General features: G+C 38.8%; 1 protein-coding gene and 1 long non-coding RNA gene across 2 annotated transcripts in view; one reads left to right on the forward strand and one right to left on the reverse strand.

The window, feature by feature from the left end:
• Positions 1-27: 27 nt before the first annotated feature.
• pear1 (platelet endothelial aggregation receptor 1) overlaps positions 28-19,303 on the reverse strand; it is a 69,175-nt gene continuing 49,899 nt past the window's right edge. The window contains exons 9-23 of the mRNA XM_074652775.1: positions 18,675-18,887; positions 17,669-17,843; positions 17,366-17,486; positions 17,019-17,182; positions 15,768-15,870; positions 13,846-13,998; positions 13,591-13,722; positions 13,330-13,461; positions 12,673-12,795; positions 12,226-12,447; positions 10,099-10,208; positions 9,751-9,877; positions 8,070-8,132; positions 7,058-7,252; positions 28-2,611 (exon numbers count right to left, since the gene is read on the reverse strand). Of these exons, the coding sequence (XP_074508876.1) occupies positions 2,472-2,611; positions 7,058-7,252; positions 8,070-8,132; positions 9,751-9,877; positions 10,099-10,208; positions 12,226-12,447; positions 12,673-12,795; positions 13,330-13,461; positions 13,591-13,722; positions 13,846-13,998; positions 15,768-15,870; positions 17,019-17,182; positions 17,366-17,486; positions 17,669-17,843; positions 18,675-18,887 (2,173 nt within the window). The 3' untranslated portion in view covers positions 28-2,471. The remainder of the gene's footprint in view (positions 2,612-7,057; positions 7,253-8,069; positions 8,133-9,750; positions 9,878-10,098; positions 10,209-12,225; positions 12,448-12,672; positions 12,796-13,329; positions 13,462-13,590; positions 13,723-13,845; positions 13,999-15,767; positions 15,871-17,018; positions 17,183-17,365; positions 17,487-17,668; positions 17,844-18,674; positions 18,888-19,303) is intronic.
• LOC141778489 (uncharacterized) lies at positions 11,181-13,953 on the forward strand. The gene is made up of 3 exons (XR_012596083.1): positions 11,181-11,305; positions 12,711-12,809; positions 13,825-13,953. It is a non-coding gene; the product is annotated as an uncharacterized LOC141778489 (long non-coding RNA).

Consider the following 19,303-nt stretch of genomic DNA (forward strand, 5'->3'; position numbering starts at 1 on the left):
TATAGAATTGTCATTCAAAACCACTGGTGAAAAGTGCAGCCATTTTTATTTACATTATATACACATGTTCCCATGGTTACATTCAAAAATATATGTCCATATGTTAACAAGCTGAAGCTCTACCCAAAACTATAGCATTTAAAGCACATGTACATTCTCTCTGGTACACAGGGTTTCTTCATATGATACAAAACATTATAGCATTTCTAAAATTATAACACAAGACTTTGGTTTACAAAAAACAATTTAAAACAGTTTAAGTCTAAGTACTCTTTTAAGTGAGATCCTTTTTGGGGGGTATTTTGGGTGAACCGGCCCTTTAAATACCACGCAAAGACAAACGTCGCTGTAGGACACTGCTTTGACATTCATAACGCTGCTTTGATTTGGCTTGTTATTCCCCCGTTTGATGATGGCTTATTATTATTCACAACATAATTATGTATCTATTAGTGTCTAACGTGTGATCTTTGGTCACAAGCTCCTTAAACACCTTAAAATAGGGCTTTACTGTGAAGCAACAATATATTCATTTTTATATTTACAAAGTTGTCATCTGACAGCAGCAATAAATGAGCCACGTTTGTTTAAACCAACGGGACGTGTGTGTCATTGTTGGAGAGAATACTGATATGAATTATTGTCTCAGACCAAAGTCTGGCACGACTTTTTTTTGCTGTACAAAACAAACTGTTACGTATCAGAGGACATCTTTAAAAAGGTCCCATGATCTTTGTCTCTTTCCTTTTCTGAGGTTGATTTGAGGCTCTTCTAATTTCTCAGTTTGTACATCCTTGATTCCTTTCCTCTCCTCCTCTCCTCACGTCTTAGTCCCTCCCACCTGAGATGCGAGGTGAGGAAGAGACGCGAGGAGAGAGAGGAGTCGAGGTATTTAACAAAATAAGACATTCTTGCCTCAGAGCCGTCATTTTAAAGGAAGTGTGTAGGATCTGGCGGTATTTAGCGGAGAGAGAGAGAGCGGCGGCATCGGGAGCGAGTAACGTTATCGACTCCGGCACAAGCAGGAAAAGTTAACAGAGTTTGGTTTATCCGTTCTGGGCTACTGTAGAAACATGACAGAGCAACGTGAAGAGGACCCGCTCCCTATGTAGATATAAACACCTCATTCTAAGCCAACAAAAACACAACGATTCTTATTTTCAGGTGATTAAACACTAAAGAAAACATACTTATTAATATTATATTGCATTCCTGGCAATAGATCCTCCCTAAATGTTACACACTGGTCCTTTAATTCAGTTCACAACGCGGCATAATGTGACAAGAAAGTGTCGTGCCTGTTTTAATACGTCACAGGTGCCTCAAAGACTTCCACAAAGGATACTCCCGTGCATCCTCGCTCATATAGCTCCTCCGGAAAGCCTCCACACTCCTCGAGATGCATTTTAGGAATTAAGACGTCCTTGAAGATGGTGCGCTGAGACTGATTTCTGGGTCACAGGGAGGAGGACAGAGGAGACGAGGAGGCACAAAATAGAGCTGCAATATTATGAAAAAAATATGTAATTGTGATTATTTTGACTGATATTGTAATTGCGATATGATTTGTGATTTTAGTTATGATTTGCAATCATTGAAAAATATCTTAAAATGATTATGGTGTGATTTTTGCAGGGATCTGCACCAAACAAAGATGTTTTCTTAAGCCTGTAAAATATGATATGAATATGATGTGTAAGTTTGGACATCTCTGCAGCACCACAATATTTCATTTTGACACATATTTCACCTTTAAAAGATATTGCGTCTCCTGTGATTTGAAAATTGCAGTAGGCCAATCAAATTTCGATTCATTGTGCAACCTTAAAACAAAATAAAGAAATGAGAAGAGGAAGTCCAGCTGTGATGAGTTTAAGCTGCCTGTTAAAAAAAAGTTTGGATTTTTGTAAATGTAATATAAACAAATTTAACCAAACAATAAGATCATGCATAATTTTTGATGATAAAATTAGAAGAAATTCCGTTAAAAGGGGCCTTTTGAACATGCACACCAGCAAAATGTGTGGGAAACTTCAATTCCAGCATGTTTAAATGAGTTAAAAACATTCCCAAGTCGCTGCTTTTAACCGTGAAGTCTTCTGGCCTGTTTTTCCCGTGGGAGGTGAATGCAGCTGAAGCCCCACTGGCGTCGCCACAGTCCAGCCTTCCTCCCCGCAGCCCTCTGGCTCCCCAGTCTGGATGACAGGTCTGTCACGGTGAAGCGAGTACCACTTTAGCCCACAGAGGGGCAGTGTTGAGTCGACAGTGGGGGGGGGCATCCACAGTAAACAAAAGATCCTCAGTGGGACAGACACCTAGGCGCTGCTGGGCTGTGGGTGGTCTGCAGCTCTGATTGTCAGAGAAGAGCATCAAAGTTTACTCTTTCTTTATGAGCACAGGCCTGAAATCATCCCCAGAGTGAGGAGGGTGGTGGTGGTGGTGGTGTTGGTGGTGGTGGGGGGGGAGGACTGTCACTGAGTTGTTCTCCTGGGGGAGGGGGGACGGCGGACAGGCGGCAGGTCGTAGTGTCCCGGGATGTGGCTGTTCACGGGGAGGTCGTAGTGGCTCTGGGGGTCCTCGTGTGGAGCGTGACCGAGGGAACTCTGACGCTCTGTTGGGGGGGGAGATGAAAAACACACTGAGATAAACAGACACTACAGAGGAGCTGCTCTTATACATTCAATTAAAAAAAAAAATACCATGTCTGCTGATCATCCTTTTGATTTTTGGGGTTTAAGTCTGAGCAAAATGTTGACTTTATTTTATTTTATTTTATTTTATTTTATTTTATTTTATTTTATTTTATTTTATTGTATTTTATTTTATTTTATTTTATTTTATTTTATTTTATTTTATTTTATTTTATTTTATTTAATTTTATTTATTTTATTATTATTATTATTATTATTATTTTTCTTTTTTTTATTTTATTCTATTTTATTTTGTATTCTTCTTTTTCTTTTTTTCTTTTTTTGGGCCCACCACCACCCTCCCTTTTTTTTTGGAGGACTACATTAATTTTTTTCATTCTTTTTCAAATGAATAGCCAATGAAGGAAAAGAAAAGTGATAATACTAATAATAATTATAATCTGAGTCAAACCATATTACTTATATATATATACATATATATATATATGTATATATATATAAAATAAATTACAAAAAAAGGCAGGGGCGAATAAACTGGCCACCTTAATGACATACAAACAAATAAACAGACAACAACGACAAAAAAACGCTCAACAGTGGACATGGACACATACTGTATGTAAACAGACAAACATAGAACAGAGACATAGAAAATAAGGCCCCTCTTTTAACCGTGTAAGATGGTGTATACTGTAGGTAAGGGGTGGGATTGTAATATGAAGATGATAATAGTGACGGCGCAGCATTTAGCTCACCGGCAGATTAACAGGCAGGATCAGATATGAGTCATTGAATTCCTTGATTTGGTTTCTCTGTTTGGCAGACACTTGATCTAGTTTACCTTTAAACAGAGGGGTGATTTTATTCAAATTGCATTTGGACTCAACCTGACAGCATTTATAGCCCACATTTCAAGTAACGGATCTTAAAAGCTTTCAGAAAATGAACAGCAGCAAGACTGACATAGTCCTAATAAACCCAGATCTCTAAATCTACCACTCTAAATAAGACTGACTGACTGAATGAATGAAAATAATGATCTTATTGCTGTGTGTCACATCATCATATCAGAGTTTCTATTGGCCCAGAGCTAACGTGGGTGGGACTAATCAACACAATATGCTTAATATGTTTTCTTGGTGCTAATGGTCACCATCTGTAGATATGTACTTTTTAATGACACAGCAACAACTTTATAATTTATAGCAAATTATCTTGACAGAGTGCCACGGACCCTTTGACACTTTGAGAATCACTGTAATAGATTACATCTGTGTACTGTATGGTCACAGTATTGAGACCTCTTTGAACCGGTTAGTTTGATGTTGCAGGGAGACACGGAGCTTCTGATCTCATCTAGACCCAGACTTGGTCGGTTTTGAGATTTACTCACTCAGCTCTCTAACAAAGGGTTTAGTGTTGAAGGATTTTACTATCGTATTGTATTATATAGTAAACGTAGTGCACAGTATGGAGTTTATCACACTGATAAAATATAAATCTTTTCATCCATACATATGAATAAAAACATGGATTACTTTTAAGCAATCCGAGCAGGAACTACTGGTATCACTTTACTTAGCTCTCAGTATATAAACATTTATTATGACCAGTGGCGGCTGGTGGATTTTTTTTTGGGTAGGGCCAATCAATTTCAACAAACATCCTAGTACGATTCAATGCAAAAAAAGGTATCAAAAACGCATTACTACTTTGCAGTTACATTTTTATCATTTATTCCAACACTGACATAAGGACATCTTATTCATACAATTCAGTATGTTAATATAACATACGACAGATCATTTATAAAGGAAATGGGCTGTGAGAGAAGAGAAGTGGAGAGAAGCGAGAGACGAGAAGACAAGATCACGCGAGAACTGACATGAGCCCTGACGAGAACAGAGAGAGACACACGTGAACGTGCGCGCGCACACCATGGGCCAAATCAGTTTGGCCCTCCCGGAAGTCTTTTTTACGGCGCTGATTGGATGAATTGTATGTCATTCATGCTTGTAATCATATATCTTTAATCAGTGATTGGCTGTACTGCTTATTAGACCCGCCTTTCTGGGGCCAAATCCATTTGGCCCCAGAAAGTGCACGTGCAGCAGAGCAGCTGAGAGGTGCACTAGCAGAGAGTTCAAGGAGGAAAGCAGATATTTGGCGCAGTTATCCTATTTTACAAATATTACGGGTATATTCCATAGGTCAAAAACACACATATTGACAATTTTTAGAATTTTTATAATTTTTATAATTAATAATTTTATAATTTTTTTTTTTTTTTTTTGGTGGCTCAAGGTGGGTGGGGCCAGGCCCCGTGGCCCTCTATTGGCCGGCCGCCACTGATTATGACTCACTGTAACGTAAGCAGATATAAGTGTTTATGAATGTATTTGTCACTAACTATAACTCCTCCTGTGGACTTAAGAAGCTGGAATCAGAGACTTTTTCTTTTCTTAAAAAATGACTCAAACCGATTAATTGATTATCAAAATAGTTGGCGATTAATTTAATAGTTGACAATTAATCTATTAACCGTTGCAGCTCTACCGAGAACCACGTCATTAACTACAGAATCACTGATTTTAAGTTAAGAGTTTATTATTACACAAACGTTGTTCCCTTTATTAGTCAAAGCTGTCTTAGCAGATGTGTTTTTTCTATTATTATCTTCTGTGTTCTGCTTCCAGTAGAGCGAGTGTGTAAACATCAGTTATTGATAGAGGGGAGTGCTCTCATTACCAGGATCCAAACTGGAGGAGAAAAGACTGATATCAAGCCAATATTTCCATTCATCCAAGGAAGGAGTACACGTGTTTCCCATCGTCATTTATTAGTGTGACGTCTTCGGGTTGATGTATTATTACTGCTGTCTGGACAGACAAAAGAACGTCCCGCTCGTCCTCTTCCCTGTAAACAGTTTCATCAGGAAGCCTCCGTCCTCCCCATCCGTCAGAGCACAAATCCTGATCTAAAGTCTGACTGATCGAAGGAACTTAAGGAGGTTTTCATTTTGATGTGAACGTTATTTTAACATCTCTCAGAAGGATCGACACGCTTGTGCACAGTTTGGATTTTAAAGGAGGATGATTTATGTTATGCTGTTCAAAAGAATTGCACTAATTGACCGGACAGGGTTTAGAGCAGAAACTATTAGTCTATTGATTGATTAGACCATCGACAGAAACATATTCGGCAACTATTTTGATAACCGTCACATAAATCCTTATTCCAGCTTCGACATTGTGAAGATTTGCTGCGTTTTTTTTTCATTATCTTACGTGATAGTTAATTGATTATCTTTTGTTTTTTGCTCTACAAGGGTGCTATAATTTAAAGGTACAGTGTGTAGGATTTGGGGACATCTAGTGGTGTGGTAGCAGATTGCAAACAACTGAGTACCCCTCCGCTCACTCCTCCCTTTCTAAGACAGCGGTAACGTGAGTCGTCGAGTGCAAAACCGTGGTAACGCTGTTCGCCTCGTTCAGACGACATCCTTACCATGATCACAGCTGGCGGTACCGCGGTTTTGCACTCTGAGGCTAACGTTACCGCAGTTTCACCAGCGTGTTGAAGAACTACGGTGGCCTTCAAGTAACATAAAAACATGATAGGCTTTCTCCAGAGCCAGTGTTTGGTTTGTTCATTCTGGGCTACGGTAGAAACATGAAGAGGACCCGCTCCCTATGTAGATGGACTCATTCTAAGCTAACGAAAACACAATGATTCTTATTATCAGAAGTTTATACACTAAAGAAAACATAGCTATACATATTATATTCCATTTCTGCTAATAGAGCCCCCGAAATGTTACACACTGGTCCTTTAAGTTACAATTTTGAATCACTTTTGATTTTAATAAAACTCAGCAGTACGACACGTTTACTTTTGTCTCATTCAACTTCTTGTCATCTCCTTTAAATTCTTCCCCCAATATATTTAAATATCCTTCTTTCTTTCTTGAGTCTTTATTGAGGTAAAAAATAAAAGTGCTCGTACCTTCCTACATGTGATTAGCTCACAGGAATGTGCAGTATGACTCTAACTCTTCCTAACAACCTGAGGTTTATAGGAACTGTGATTTAAAACATAAGCACTAAAGATTTACCACTCACTTGTCTCACTTGTTATTGTTATTGCCAGTTATTAAATGCCAGACATTGTACCATTGTACATTGTACAATATGCAGACAAGCCAAGTCCAAATGCAAACTACTTTCCCTCTCTCTTAAAGCTGGTTGTTCCTGTAATACTGATGATGTAGAAGTAGATTTTATTTACAAGTCACAACTGGTTGAAAAGCTAAATGTCTATAAAAAAACATGAATATCAACCAACTGTTTTGTGAAAAATTAAAACTCATCAGTACGTTGCTGAAGGCGGTCTAAAGTGTTGCTCACCTCTGCGTAAGGTGGCCGTGTTGAACGGCGGCGGGCTGATCTCGGTGTACGCTCGCTCTCTGGGCACGGCTGACTTCATCTCCATGTAGCTGCTCTCCGGGGGGCAGAAGGGCAGGCCCGGCAGGTCTTTGATGGTAGCGTACGGATTCTCGCTGTTCAGAGAGCTGCTGCTCACCGCCACCGCGTCCTTCAGCTCTGTCACCACACAGGACGCAAAGACAAACACACGTCAGACAGTCAGAAACATGTGGCATAACAGCAGGATCAAGGTCAGCCTCTAGTCTGTACACTTTACTATGTTACTTTGAAACATTTATGTGGCTAATACTCATGTAATCTTTGCATTGTTGCACCTATACTTCAGCCGATTAGACTGTTATCAGGCTATTAAATAGGCGTTATCAGTCGCTATAAGCCCCATAGATGTGGGTCAATAGGGGCCTACTACACCCACTAGTGTATTTATCATCTATTCACATGGTAGATCATCGAAAGAAGGTTAAAGAACACAACAGCGACCTCTAGTGACCGTGGTAATTATGACAGAAGCAGAAATCAGGTGCTGTAGTGTAGACAGTGTGAAACTCTATATGGTGTTGAGGGAGTTTGCATCCCGTGTGAAATCAACAATGTGTAGTTGTCTATGTGTTCGTAGTTATTTTAACCCTAAACAAGTGTTTTTTTATTGTCTAAACTTAAAGAAGTTGTAGTTCTGTTGCCTAAACCTAAAGACGTTTTTTTGTTAGTGTTCAAAATGTGATGTTTCACAAAATGTTAGAACGTGTTGCTTTCAAAGTTTCGCTTTCACTTTTCCAACGTAGTAGGTGTAGTAGGCCCCTACTGACCCACATCTATGATGCTTTTAGCGACTGCTATTTAATAGCCTGATAACAGTCGAATCAGGTGTTTACTGTTATGAAGCTTCCTCTTGCTGATGTAGTTCTGGTATTCCTACTTCTCTGTAGTAGGTAATAGAAGAGGTAAAAAGGGTGTAAATAGGGCAATAAACTACCTTTGTTGTAATATTTTCCGAGGCTGGCACTGTAGCTGTAGCTGCGATCGATTCCAAAAGCTCCTGTGAACAATAAAAGACAAATCTGGCACCTTAATCTTCATTTATGGTAAACTAATCAAAAGCAGATGATCCGCTTTGGAAACCTGCTAAATCAATACCAGGTGAGCGAACGCTGGCAATGCAAACTACCACTTTTTTATGAAGTCTTTAGTGCTTTTATAGTCTCGAATCAAATTGTTGACTAAAAGGATTTTCTCTCCAAAGGAGGTGTGATGGTCCATAAACTTTCTAAGTTTCCTCCTCAGCTGTACGCTGCACGTCTCTGAATAACGCCCTGAATTTACACTCCTGACATTTTAGTTGCATCTGAGTTTTTTTATGTTTTTTATCAATACAGGTATTTTACAGTAATAGCTAATATTTTCTGATATGTCTTTAAGAATTATTATTTTATTGTTAAACACAAACAAATTCAGTGTTTTCCTCTGAAAGATTCTTCTGTTCTGGTGATACAACTTAAGGCAAGACACTACAATACTAACTAACTAACTAAAATATTGGTTTTTTTTATGCACTGGTCAATTTTAAGAGTTTGGGCTATTTTGCTTCAACATCCAAAATACACATTTAGGTGTTTATTTTACTACTTTGTCTATTTGCGTCTGCAGATTTCTCCTAAATACACTAAAAGTTATCATTAGATAATGCCTCATTTGCATATTTAAACATCAAATTGTCTTAATGTAAGTAGTAATCAACTGGGGAAGTTTCATGGTGATATCTATTAGTTACATACTTCCTCTGTAGTGTCTTGCAAAATGTGTGGACTTTCATAATACATCTCTTTAAAGGCTGTTTTCTCAAAATTATTTTTTTTCTCAAACTCTGAGCCAGAAATCTCCACTTCAGTAGCTCTTATATACACCAAACTACCCAGTTTCATTCCTATCTTTATTCTGAAGGTTTTTTAAAGAGGGGTTTGTTCATATATCATTCATAGCCTAATTTATACAACATTTTATTACTAAAAACATGGTGAAAATGGAATTTTTACAATGGTTGTTAACAGTATTTTTTGATTATGGAGTGGTAAAAAGAGATATAAATAAAATTGTATCAATTTATTCATTAATATTTATTTATCTATTTATTTATTTATCTATTTATTTATCTAATATTTATTTTCTGTAAAAACCTTTGACACTAATATGTCAAAAAAAAAAATGAAACAAGAATTGTGAATCTGGCTTTATCCAGTGTTCAGATTTCCGGAATTTTCTTTCCATAAATTAGCACATATTTAATAAGATAATGCCTCATTTACATTTTTAAAAATAAAATTTCAGAAAACTTGTAATACATAAATAATAGTCTTGATGTAAGTAATCAACTGGTGAAGTTTCATGGTGATATCTATTAGTTTACCCCATTCACCTGCAGTGTCTCCCTTAAACTACTGTTGGACACTAAGCTTTCCACTGACACCCAGAATAAGGAAATCCTTTGGTGTGTTAGCAGGAGGTTATATTCGCAGTAAATTGCAGGTTTCACAGATTATTTTTTTTATGTAGCTGCAGGTCAGGAGGTCAGGAATCCAACTGTGTCAGTGTCTCCTCTAAGTGGATAAAGTAACTGATCCTGAATGTGAATCACACAGTGGAGAGTCACCCAGACGGACCTGAGTCTTTGCGAGGCTCGTGGTGTTTCCAGTCTGCAGGTAGAGTGGCGTTGCTCTCAACCCCAAACAGGCCGCGCCGCTCCCTCTCCATGTTTTTCACGCTGCAGAACAGCTGGTTATTGGTGTTCTGTGTGGCAGGCAGAATAATAAACCAATCAGAAAATGTTCAAATGTGCTTTTGACATAACGTTCAACATGTTACGGTTTATGATTTCATGGCCATGAAAACACGGCCAGCTGTTGTCGACTGGATAAATTACATATTCGTCCCAGTGCTGCACTACAGTTGCTATGAAAACTGCCTAAAGTATCAGATCGCTGCGCTGATGTAACAGAGGTGACGTTCACCTTGATGGTGCGGTCGTGGTTGTTGGGGAGGTGTGGCAGCGGAGGCCTGTTCTGGCTCAGTGTGTGGTAGCTGGGGTTGGAGTAGTAGTGGTGGTAACTGTGAGGAACATCTGTAGCCCAAAACAAACACAGGGACATCATGTCTGCTGCAATTAAACTACCTCAAGGTCAATTAAATGCATCTCTGTGGAACACTAATTAAAAAAACACAACAGTGAGATGCAATTTAAACCCCGTTATGACCAAGAACAACTATAAAAACATCAAAATATAATCATTTTAAAAATGAGAAAAAAATGCATGTCATTTTAAATTATGTCACTCCATCATATTTATATCTTTTACTAGCATATCAATCACCATGTCACCATTTATCAGCGCTACTTGCATCAATTTAAAATGAATAACTTATTATAGCACCGTGCTTTCTGAAAATGTAAGCAATGAGATTTATGATCTTCATGATCTGTTTTTGTTTTGTTTATTTGCTTTTGATTTATGATGTTGTTATTTATTTTATTATATATTTTTGTTTTGTTACACTGCTATTTCTGGGTAGATTAAGGGTAATGCTTCGTTAAGAATTAAGGGAAGGCACAATAAACTCAGGCTTCAGCTTACACCAGAATATTACTTTTGATTTTGTTTTTATTTTTGATATAATGATTTAGTACTATTTAACCACTTTCATAATTGTATGGTAAAATTAAATTAAAAAAAGAAAAAAGAAAAGAAAAATGTGTATAAAGTGCCTCACAAAATATGTAGAATATTTAAATGTGATAATGTTGTAATCTTAAAACCATACCCACCCTTTCATGTATTCCAACTGAAGTCCAACTGAAATCATATTTGGTCATCCCTTTATGTTTATGCAGTCAAAAAATAATGTCAAAATGTAGTTTTATACAATTAAATAGAATTAAAAAGGTCTTAAATATTATATTATTATACATATATATATGTATATATATAATAATTATATATATATTATATAATATTATATAATATTATTATTATTATGATATTATTCTTAAATATTTCTTTTAATATTGTATTAATATATATTAATGCTCCTTGTCCTCTCCACCACTAGAAGGCATGTCTGTGTTTGATTGACAGCAGCTGGCAGGTTGAGCTACAGCAGGTGAAGGAAATGAGAGTAGCAGTGGTATGAGAGAGTGAGGACCTCACCAGCTTCTAAACAGTAAGTTTATATCAGTTTATATAAGTTTAATGTTCTTCATCTGACCTGCTAACTTCAATTAGCTAGTTAGCTATTTAGCTGCTATCATGCTTACCGACACTGGTTGCTATGGTGAAGGACATTACATGTGTTCATGTTTGTTAGCTGGATGAAAAACATTTATAAAGCACAATACATTGTTTAGGATTAAAGCTGTGGTTTCTAATGTGGCAGTAATGGTATTTATAACATCAGTCACAGGGCCCTTTATTCTGCATAACAAGTACATTTAACTGATAATACTTATATACTTTTATTTAAAGGGACTGTTTGTAAGAATCAGAAATGCTTGTTGACAGCGACACCTGTGGCCGTTAAGTCAACGAAAGTCAGCGTCGGGGTCACGCTTGTGCTCGCTCTACATAGACATGAACGAGCATCGCTCCAAACAGTGAGGCGACACACGTCAGCTAAAAGCACAATATCACTCTATATTTCCAACCGCGGCCGGAGGGAACAGGGGAGACGCCGGCGTTTTGGACGGAGACGATAACGTTTCTCTCTGCAGAGCCCCGTCACTTCACAAGACACGGGAAACCTCTGTTGGTCTGGAGGAGCTGCAGCAGTTATTTCTGCACAAACGTCCCCTGTACATTCACTAGATATTCTCAGAGCTAAACTAACTCTTCTGCAGTGTGGAGTGTGCGCGCATGCAAATGAGAGTGAAGCGAGAATGAGCGCATTGTGTGAGTCACCAGCTCAGCAGTCGCCATGTTGAGAGCTGTGTGGAATCAATCCCTCAATCATAGATATGCTCTGAATTTGGAATTTTATTTTGTAATCGAATATTCTTACATTGTTGTATTGGTACTCTTACATAAGTAAAACGTCTGAGTAGTACTTCTTCCACCACTGTATACAGTATATGATAATTGACATACCTGGTACGGCGTATTCAGAGTTGACCGTGCGGCTGGTGGAGAAGGACACAGTCGGCGTGTTGTTCTGTTTGTCCTTCTGCCTGCGGCGGTAGAGCAGCAGCAGGGCTAGCAGCAAGACCACCAGGATGACGAGCACGACGATGCCGCCGATGGCTCCCCACGACTCCCTCTCACCGGGAGGAAGGGGCACCATGACGCTCCCTGACTGAGTCTCAGACGAGTCTGTCACACAGGAGGTGGAAAGAGAAACCAAGTACAGCAGCAGTTCATTAACTTTCCACCTCGGAGATGGAACAAGGACAGCCACAGAAGCCACTGAATTTCCAAATGGAATATCAAAGCAGTGACATTTTTTCATCCGCTGGGTTTTTAAAGAAAGAGCCTGAATTCATTCACAATATATTAATGTATTAGCTCCTATATTGTTGATACTGTTTGTATCTTTACCTTGTTTACAGTCCTCTCCTTCACTTTCACACACACAGTCTCCAGTGTATCGGTCACAGATGAGGTTGGTCGGACAGGAGCAGGTCTGAGTGCAGAACGGACCAAAACGGCCTGGACTACAGGCTGGAAAACATAAGGTACACATCACATCCAAGCATTAAACACATGCAACAAGTATTTAACTATAGTGCAAACATAATAATGCTCCACTTGTGCGGTCATATTTCACCAGATTTGGGATAAATAGTGGAATAGTGGATGTAATGCTGAGTACAACTACAGCTTGTTATCCTATTTCACCTATTAAAAATTAGACTGTAAAGCTGCAGCGATTTAATCGATTAAATTAATCTACTATAATCTTAATAATTGATTAATTGCTTCAGCCATTTCTCAAGCAAAAATACTCTAATCAGCAGATTGATTGATGATAAAAAGTGAGTTAGTTGCAGCCCTATTAGACTATGCAAAACAATGACATTTAACAGGGCATGCATGACAACTCTCAATATTTTGGTAATGACAGTTGCTTCTGCACTCACAATACCAGTTAGTTAATAACATAAAGGCCTTTTGGATCAGCTGTATTCCTCATTCAGCAGTCACATTTCATCCAGAAAAGGCTCTTTTCTAGTTGCTGTATGATGTTGCACTCACGTATGGAGCAGTCGGTAGCGGTCCAGCCAGGCAAACATTCACAGTGACCGTCCCGGTGGTCGCAAGTGGAGTTGTTGGCACAGTTAACACACACGTCAGAGCACTGTTTGCCGTAGTAGCCAGCTGGACAAACTGTAAAACACACAGTGTCATAGCCTATATAAAATGACCTGCACTACCATCTATGTCATGTGCTTATGTATTAAATGAGTTTGGAGGGTTTGCACATGAGGGTGGATGATTATTGGTGTTAATGCCAACCTTGATCACAGTTGGGTCCTGTGTGTCCAGGCAGGCAATCACACTCTCCTGTCACATGGTGGCAGCGGTACGACTGGCCGCAGGATGGGCATGACATACTGCACTGCTCACCGTACATACCAGCTCTGCATTCTGGGAGACAAAGCGATAACGAGTGAGCCGAGGCAGATGTTGCACAGTCAATCCAGAACACTTCTGCTTTTGATCTGATTTGATGTTTTGCTCTTTTGTCAGCTGGCTGACGACAACACTCACTGTTCTGACAGGTGACTCCCCAGTAGCCTGGGCGACACACACACGCTCCAGTTTCCCTCACGCACGTGTCACTGTTTGGGCAATGCTTGAAACAGGTCTGGTTACAGTGGCGCCCCCACAGGCCCTCCGAACACGGCTCGCTACAGCGGGAACCTGGAGGGGAAAAATGGAGAATGGATGAAAGAAGCAGTGCAGGCCCACTCTCTGTGAGTTATAAGAAGTAAACTTGGCAATACCACAATGGAGGTATACTCCATCCAAGTAAAAGTCCTGCATTCATAAATTTACTTCAGTAGAAGTAAGAAAAGTATAACATGTAAAATGTATTCAACTATCAAACGGAAAAAAACGTCAACGTGAAGAATGGTTCCTTTGAGAGTTTAAAGTATTTATGCAATAATCTGTCATGTTTCAGTCCATTAACTACACATTGTTTATACTTTATATACTGACTGATGTAAAGCATAACATAAGTCTGATTTCCTTCCATCCACAAAGACACTGGTCTTCTTTCATTTTAGAAATGTAGGAAAATCAACTTGCAGAGACTTGAAACTTCAGATAAATAATCTATAACCGGTGTCACGTTGTCAGAGTTCATTTATAATCATAATGCAGTTGCTAGCAAAGTCTGTTTTTAAAGAATGTCCTGGTTGCTGTTTTTAATGAACTACCAACATCTTAAACTATTATATTCATGTGTCAAAAATAAAACTCAAACGTCAAATGATGATGCATATAGAGATGGAGTGAAAAGGATAATGTGATTTGTAGTTTCTTGCTTTAGACTATAAAATCTTTAGTGTTTAGCATCCACGAACAGGGCTGCACAATTAATCAAAATTTTATCAAAATCGCAATATGGCCTACTGCAATTTTCACATCACAGGAGGCGCAATATTTGTTAAATGTGTGTCAAAATGCCATTTAAAATTAAAAAAGTCATGCTACAGGCCTGCACATCATATTCTACAGACTTAAGAAAACATCTTTGTTTGGTACAGATCGCAGTAAAAATAACACCATAATCATTTAAATATGTTTTTCAATTAAAATGAGAATAATGATAATTCCCCTCTAATATCGCAAACCATATCGCAATTGCAATATCAGTCAAAATAATCGCAATTATAATATATATTTTTACTTGTACTTTACTTGAGTATTTGCATTTTTATGCTATTTTATACTTCTACTTCTGATATATTTGAGAGGGAAATATTGTACTTATTAATCAACTACATTTATTTAAAAGCTTTAGTTAATAGTGCAGGGTTTTTTAATTTATAAAATGTGATGCATTGTTATAAAATAAAATATCCACCAGTTTATAAAGTAGTTAAAATTAGCTCCACCTTGGCAAACTACAACAGTAAAATGATATATTAATGCATCAGTAATAATAATACAATATATAATAATAATACACTCTTCTTTTTCTGGATAATAAGTACTTTTAATACCATAAGTACTTTTAGCTGATAGTACTTTAACATATTTACTTAAGTAAGATTCCGGATGCAGGACTATTTGTATTTTTATATTACAATATTGCTACTTTTACTTAAGTAAAACATCTGAATACTTCAAACACTGAATGTGAAAAAATAATAAACTACTCTCTGTGATGTATTGCCTATCCTGTACAGCTTTTAAAATGAAAACTAATAGCTGCAGGGAAAGCAGAAAACCTTTGGTGTTGTATAAAAAATGGTTGTCAGTAGTGTAAATTATGTGATTTGAAGTCAATGGGCAAAAACACACAAAGTCACTGGTGGTCCTTTAAGTCAGAGAACAGTACAATCCGAATCAAAGAGACAGAGTGGTTTAAAACCTGTGGCTTGCTTAGTTCTGTTGGAGCAGACTTATCTGTGGAACCAAAGCCAAGCTGGCAGCGACACCAGGAGGACGTCATCACTTACCCCACCAGCCTGGCAGACAGTGGCACTCCCCGGTGGTAGCTTGGCAGCCGTCGGCTTGAACACAATCACACCTCTTCAGGCAGCCTGGCCCAAACGTGCCCATCTGCACATGTGAGCAAATGCCAACGGGCAAAGAATCGTCAGGGGAATCTCTTCAACATTCGGCCAGCTCGGTCAGAGTCAGACAAAATACTACACTGGCAATGTGGCGTTATATAGACAGCCTGGCGGGCTGGCATGACAGAGACAAGAGGGGCACACGTCCAAAACCCAGATTAAAGCATACAGAGCGTGAGGTAAGGGATGAGGAGCTGGACAACATTTGTACAGACTGTCCAATCAGAACCTACATGCTCTGCGTAATTATCACCCTTATGATTTGTTTATTAAACTTATCAAAGATAGCAGTTCATTTATCCTCTCAGCTCGACATAGAATAAACATATAGTGCATTTTTCTTATCTTCTACTGTTAGTATTATTTTACAAAGTGGCATGTGTTTTAATGCAATGCTGTGGCGTGAGTCCAGGACATTTTTCTGTTGCTTTGGGAGACAAAACAGAGAAGACATTTAACACTTTAAAACTGATCTTTTCATTAAATCATTGCACCCTAATTTGTACTTTGCATTTCCTTTTATTTCATATTTTTCTACTTTTATTCTATTTTATTTTACTATGCATGTACATAAAGAATATTTATATTTTCCTACATATATCGAGCATCTTTTGCACAAAAATGTCTTTCAGCATTAATAAATCTAATCTCATTTTAGCTACCTTTATCTTATTTTTTTTGCATTTTTACCCATTTTTGACTGACAAAAATATTTATGACCTAAATTCTTCCTCTAGTATACATCAAAGTGATGCAAGTTTCATGAAATTAAACATGAAATAAAGCAGATTATTGTCTGTATTGATGGTTGTATGCATTTTTCAAAGATCACAGACTAGAAGTTAAAGTTTACCCACATTTTTTTACAACTGCTGGTATAATCTACTATCTGTGCAGAGTGATATGTAAAGCACAATTAGTATGTTTCTATATAATAATATATATTGTTTTAATTTGTATTCAAGCTTGCTTTTGTTGTCTCCTAAAAGACAAAAAAATGTCTTGGATTAAAGGAATTGTTGCATAAAAACAGACACACTTTGTTTGTCTGGTTTGAGATTATTTGATGACCACATCTGTACCGCTTCACAAACAAATAGATCAAACTATAAAGCCTCATATCCAGGTATTTACCGGGCACGGTTGGTCACAGCGCGCCCCCTGCCAGCCGGCTCTGCAGGTGCAGGATCCATCTGCAGGGTTACATTTTGCCCCGTTGGCGCAGTGGCAGGTGGCGTTGCATCCTGGGCCCCAGGTTCCCTCAGAGCAGGGGGCGGAACAGTCCGGCCCACGCCAGCCTGCAGACACACGAGGGACCGTCAGCCATATTTGATAGAAAGTCATTTCACCAATTTTGCTCCAGTCATGCATTCATCAGTCTTTCAATCAAACATTTCTCACCATTTTCTGACATTTTAAAGACCAAACATCTAATCGATTAATCAAGAAAATAATCGTTAGTTGCAGCCCTATTTTTTTACCCTCTTTGCAGAAGCACGTCCCGTCAATTGGCGAGCAGTCGATAAAGTTTTCACAGGAGCACTCCAGGGAGCAGTTCTTGCCATAGGTGCCACTTTTACAGAGACTCTCACAATGAACCCCCTGCAAGAACAACAAATATTATCTTTAATAATAAACCCAGATAATAGGTGAGATAAACATAAGATCTGAGAGCTACTGCGCATCAGCACAGAACGGGAAAACAAAATCAAACCGCATCATAAACTTGATTTATAAATTCATCCTTGACTCCTAACTAAATCGTACTGAACTCCAGCACTCACCGTATACCCGGGGGCACATTGGCATCGTCCGGTGGCACTGTCGCACACCCCTCCGTTCACACACAGACACGGCTCCAGGCAGCCGTGACCGTAGAAACCGTGAGCGCAGGTCTCGTTACAGAACAGTCCTGCCCACCCTGGCTGGCATGTGCATTCTCCTTTCATTGGGTGGCAGCTGGACAATGATAATAGAGGTCAATATGATGAAATCACTACACAAATACAAAGAAAGTGCTGTCAGGAATGAAGATAAGTTTAGATGTCAGCACTAATATTGACCACAATTTATTCTTTTCCAGTTACCAGGATGTTAACGTTAGCACTGTCCAGAAGGCGGAAAACCTCCCAAAACTGTTGAGGACTTGAAAACATACTTGGATAAGACTGTGAAGGTAAGATTTGTGCTTTATTGGAAGTATTTTCAAACTGCTTTACGTTTACGAGGGAAAAGTCTTGCTTAGGAATTGAGTTTGTAAAATATCTCAGGTAAACTTTCCCACCTTCTATAAAAAAGGAGCACAAATCTTAAAGGGTCTAAATTCAGATTATATCTAGTGCCTTCACACGGCTCTCAACATGGCGACGGCTGAGCCGGCGTATGAGAGCAGTGGTGCACGCTTACATGCACTAAAAGGCACGTGCGGCCAGTCTGTCTATGTCAACAAAGCACAGAGAAGCTCAGATTACAATATACACATAACAAGAGGGACTTCATTATCTGCTCAGGTAGACATTACTCCTCTATATCTTTACATTATAAATAGATGTTTGATGCTATATTAATTCTCTGAATATCGTATAGAATCCTGTGCTAACCAACCAGGACTGGCTACTGAGGAGTGGATGAGCTAAAGTCTACAAAATTGTGTGTCTTCGGTTCCGCTCAATGAGATTTCGCTCAACTAAAATTGGATTATTTCTGCCTCGAGAGTACCACTACCTCAGAGAAATGTCTGCACAGCTTAAACCCCTTCTTCTTCTTATTCTCCTGGCGACATCCACTCACCTGAGTGTCTGTTTGTCCTGGCAGAGACACTTGCGTTCACAGTGCATGCCGTATTTGCCGGGTGCACACATCCTGTCCCTGCAGTGGGGACCGCTGAAGCCCGGCTCGCATAGGCAGCCTCCATCGATGTTGTAGCAGCGTGCGCCGTTAGCACAGTCACACGCACCTTTACAGTCCTGACCATAAGTGCCTGCAGCACACTCCTCATTACACCTGAGGGCAATAACGCAGAAGGTTATACACAGAAGAACTGGACAAAATCTAAAGTAATGCACAAGTCTGTTGTTAATTCGTACATGAACTGAACACAAAGTCAGTCATGATGTTAGCCAAGGCTGTATTTGTCTGTCTCTGGTGTCTGTTAAGTAGTTGGAATTAAATCTATTTGACAGTGAAGCTGCAATGTTTGACAGTTCAGTGACTAGAAATCATGCAGTCAGACATCAGTTAACTGCCCACAGCATGCTCATATTAACCAACCCAGCTGGGCTGTGATGCTTTAATAGCAAAGGACACAAAAAGACAGTCTTAAGACAGTTTTTTGTTTTGGTTCTTCACTTGCAGTGGAGAAACAAGCAGTCCTTTTGCATGAATGGACCTTTAGGAAGGCCCCATGCACAAGGAGGACA

The sequence above is a fragment of the Sebastes fasciatus genome, chromosome 12, assembly GCF_043250625.1.
Source record: "Sebastes fasciatus isolate fSebFas1 chromosome 12, fSebFas1.pri, whole genome shotgun sequence".
Taxonomy (NCBI): domain Eukaryota; kingdom Metazoa; phylum Chordata; class Actinopteri; order Perciformes; family Sebastidae; genus Sebastes; species Sebastes fasciatus.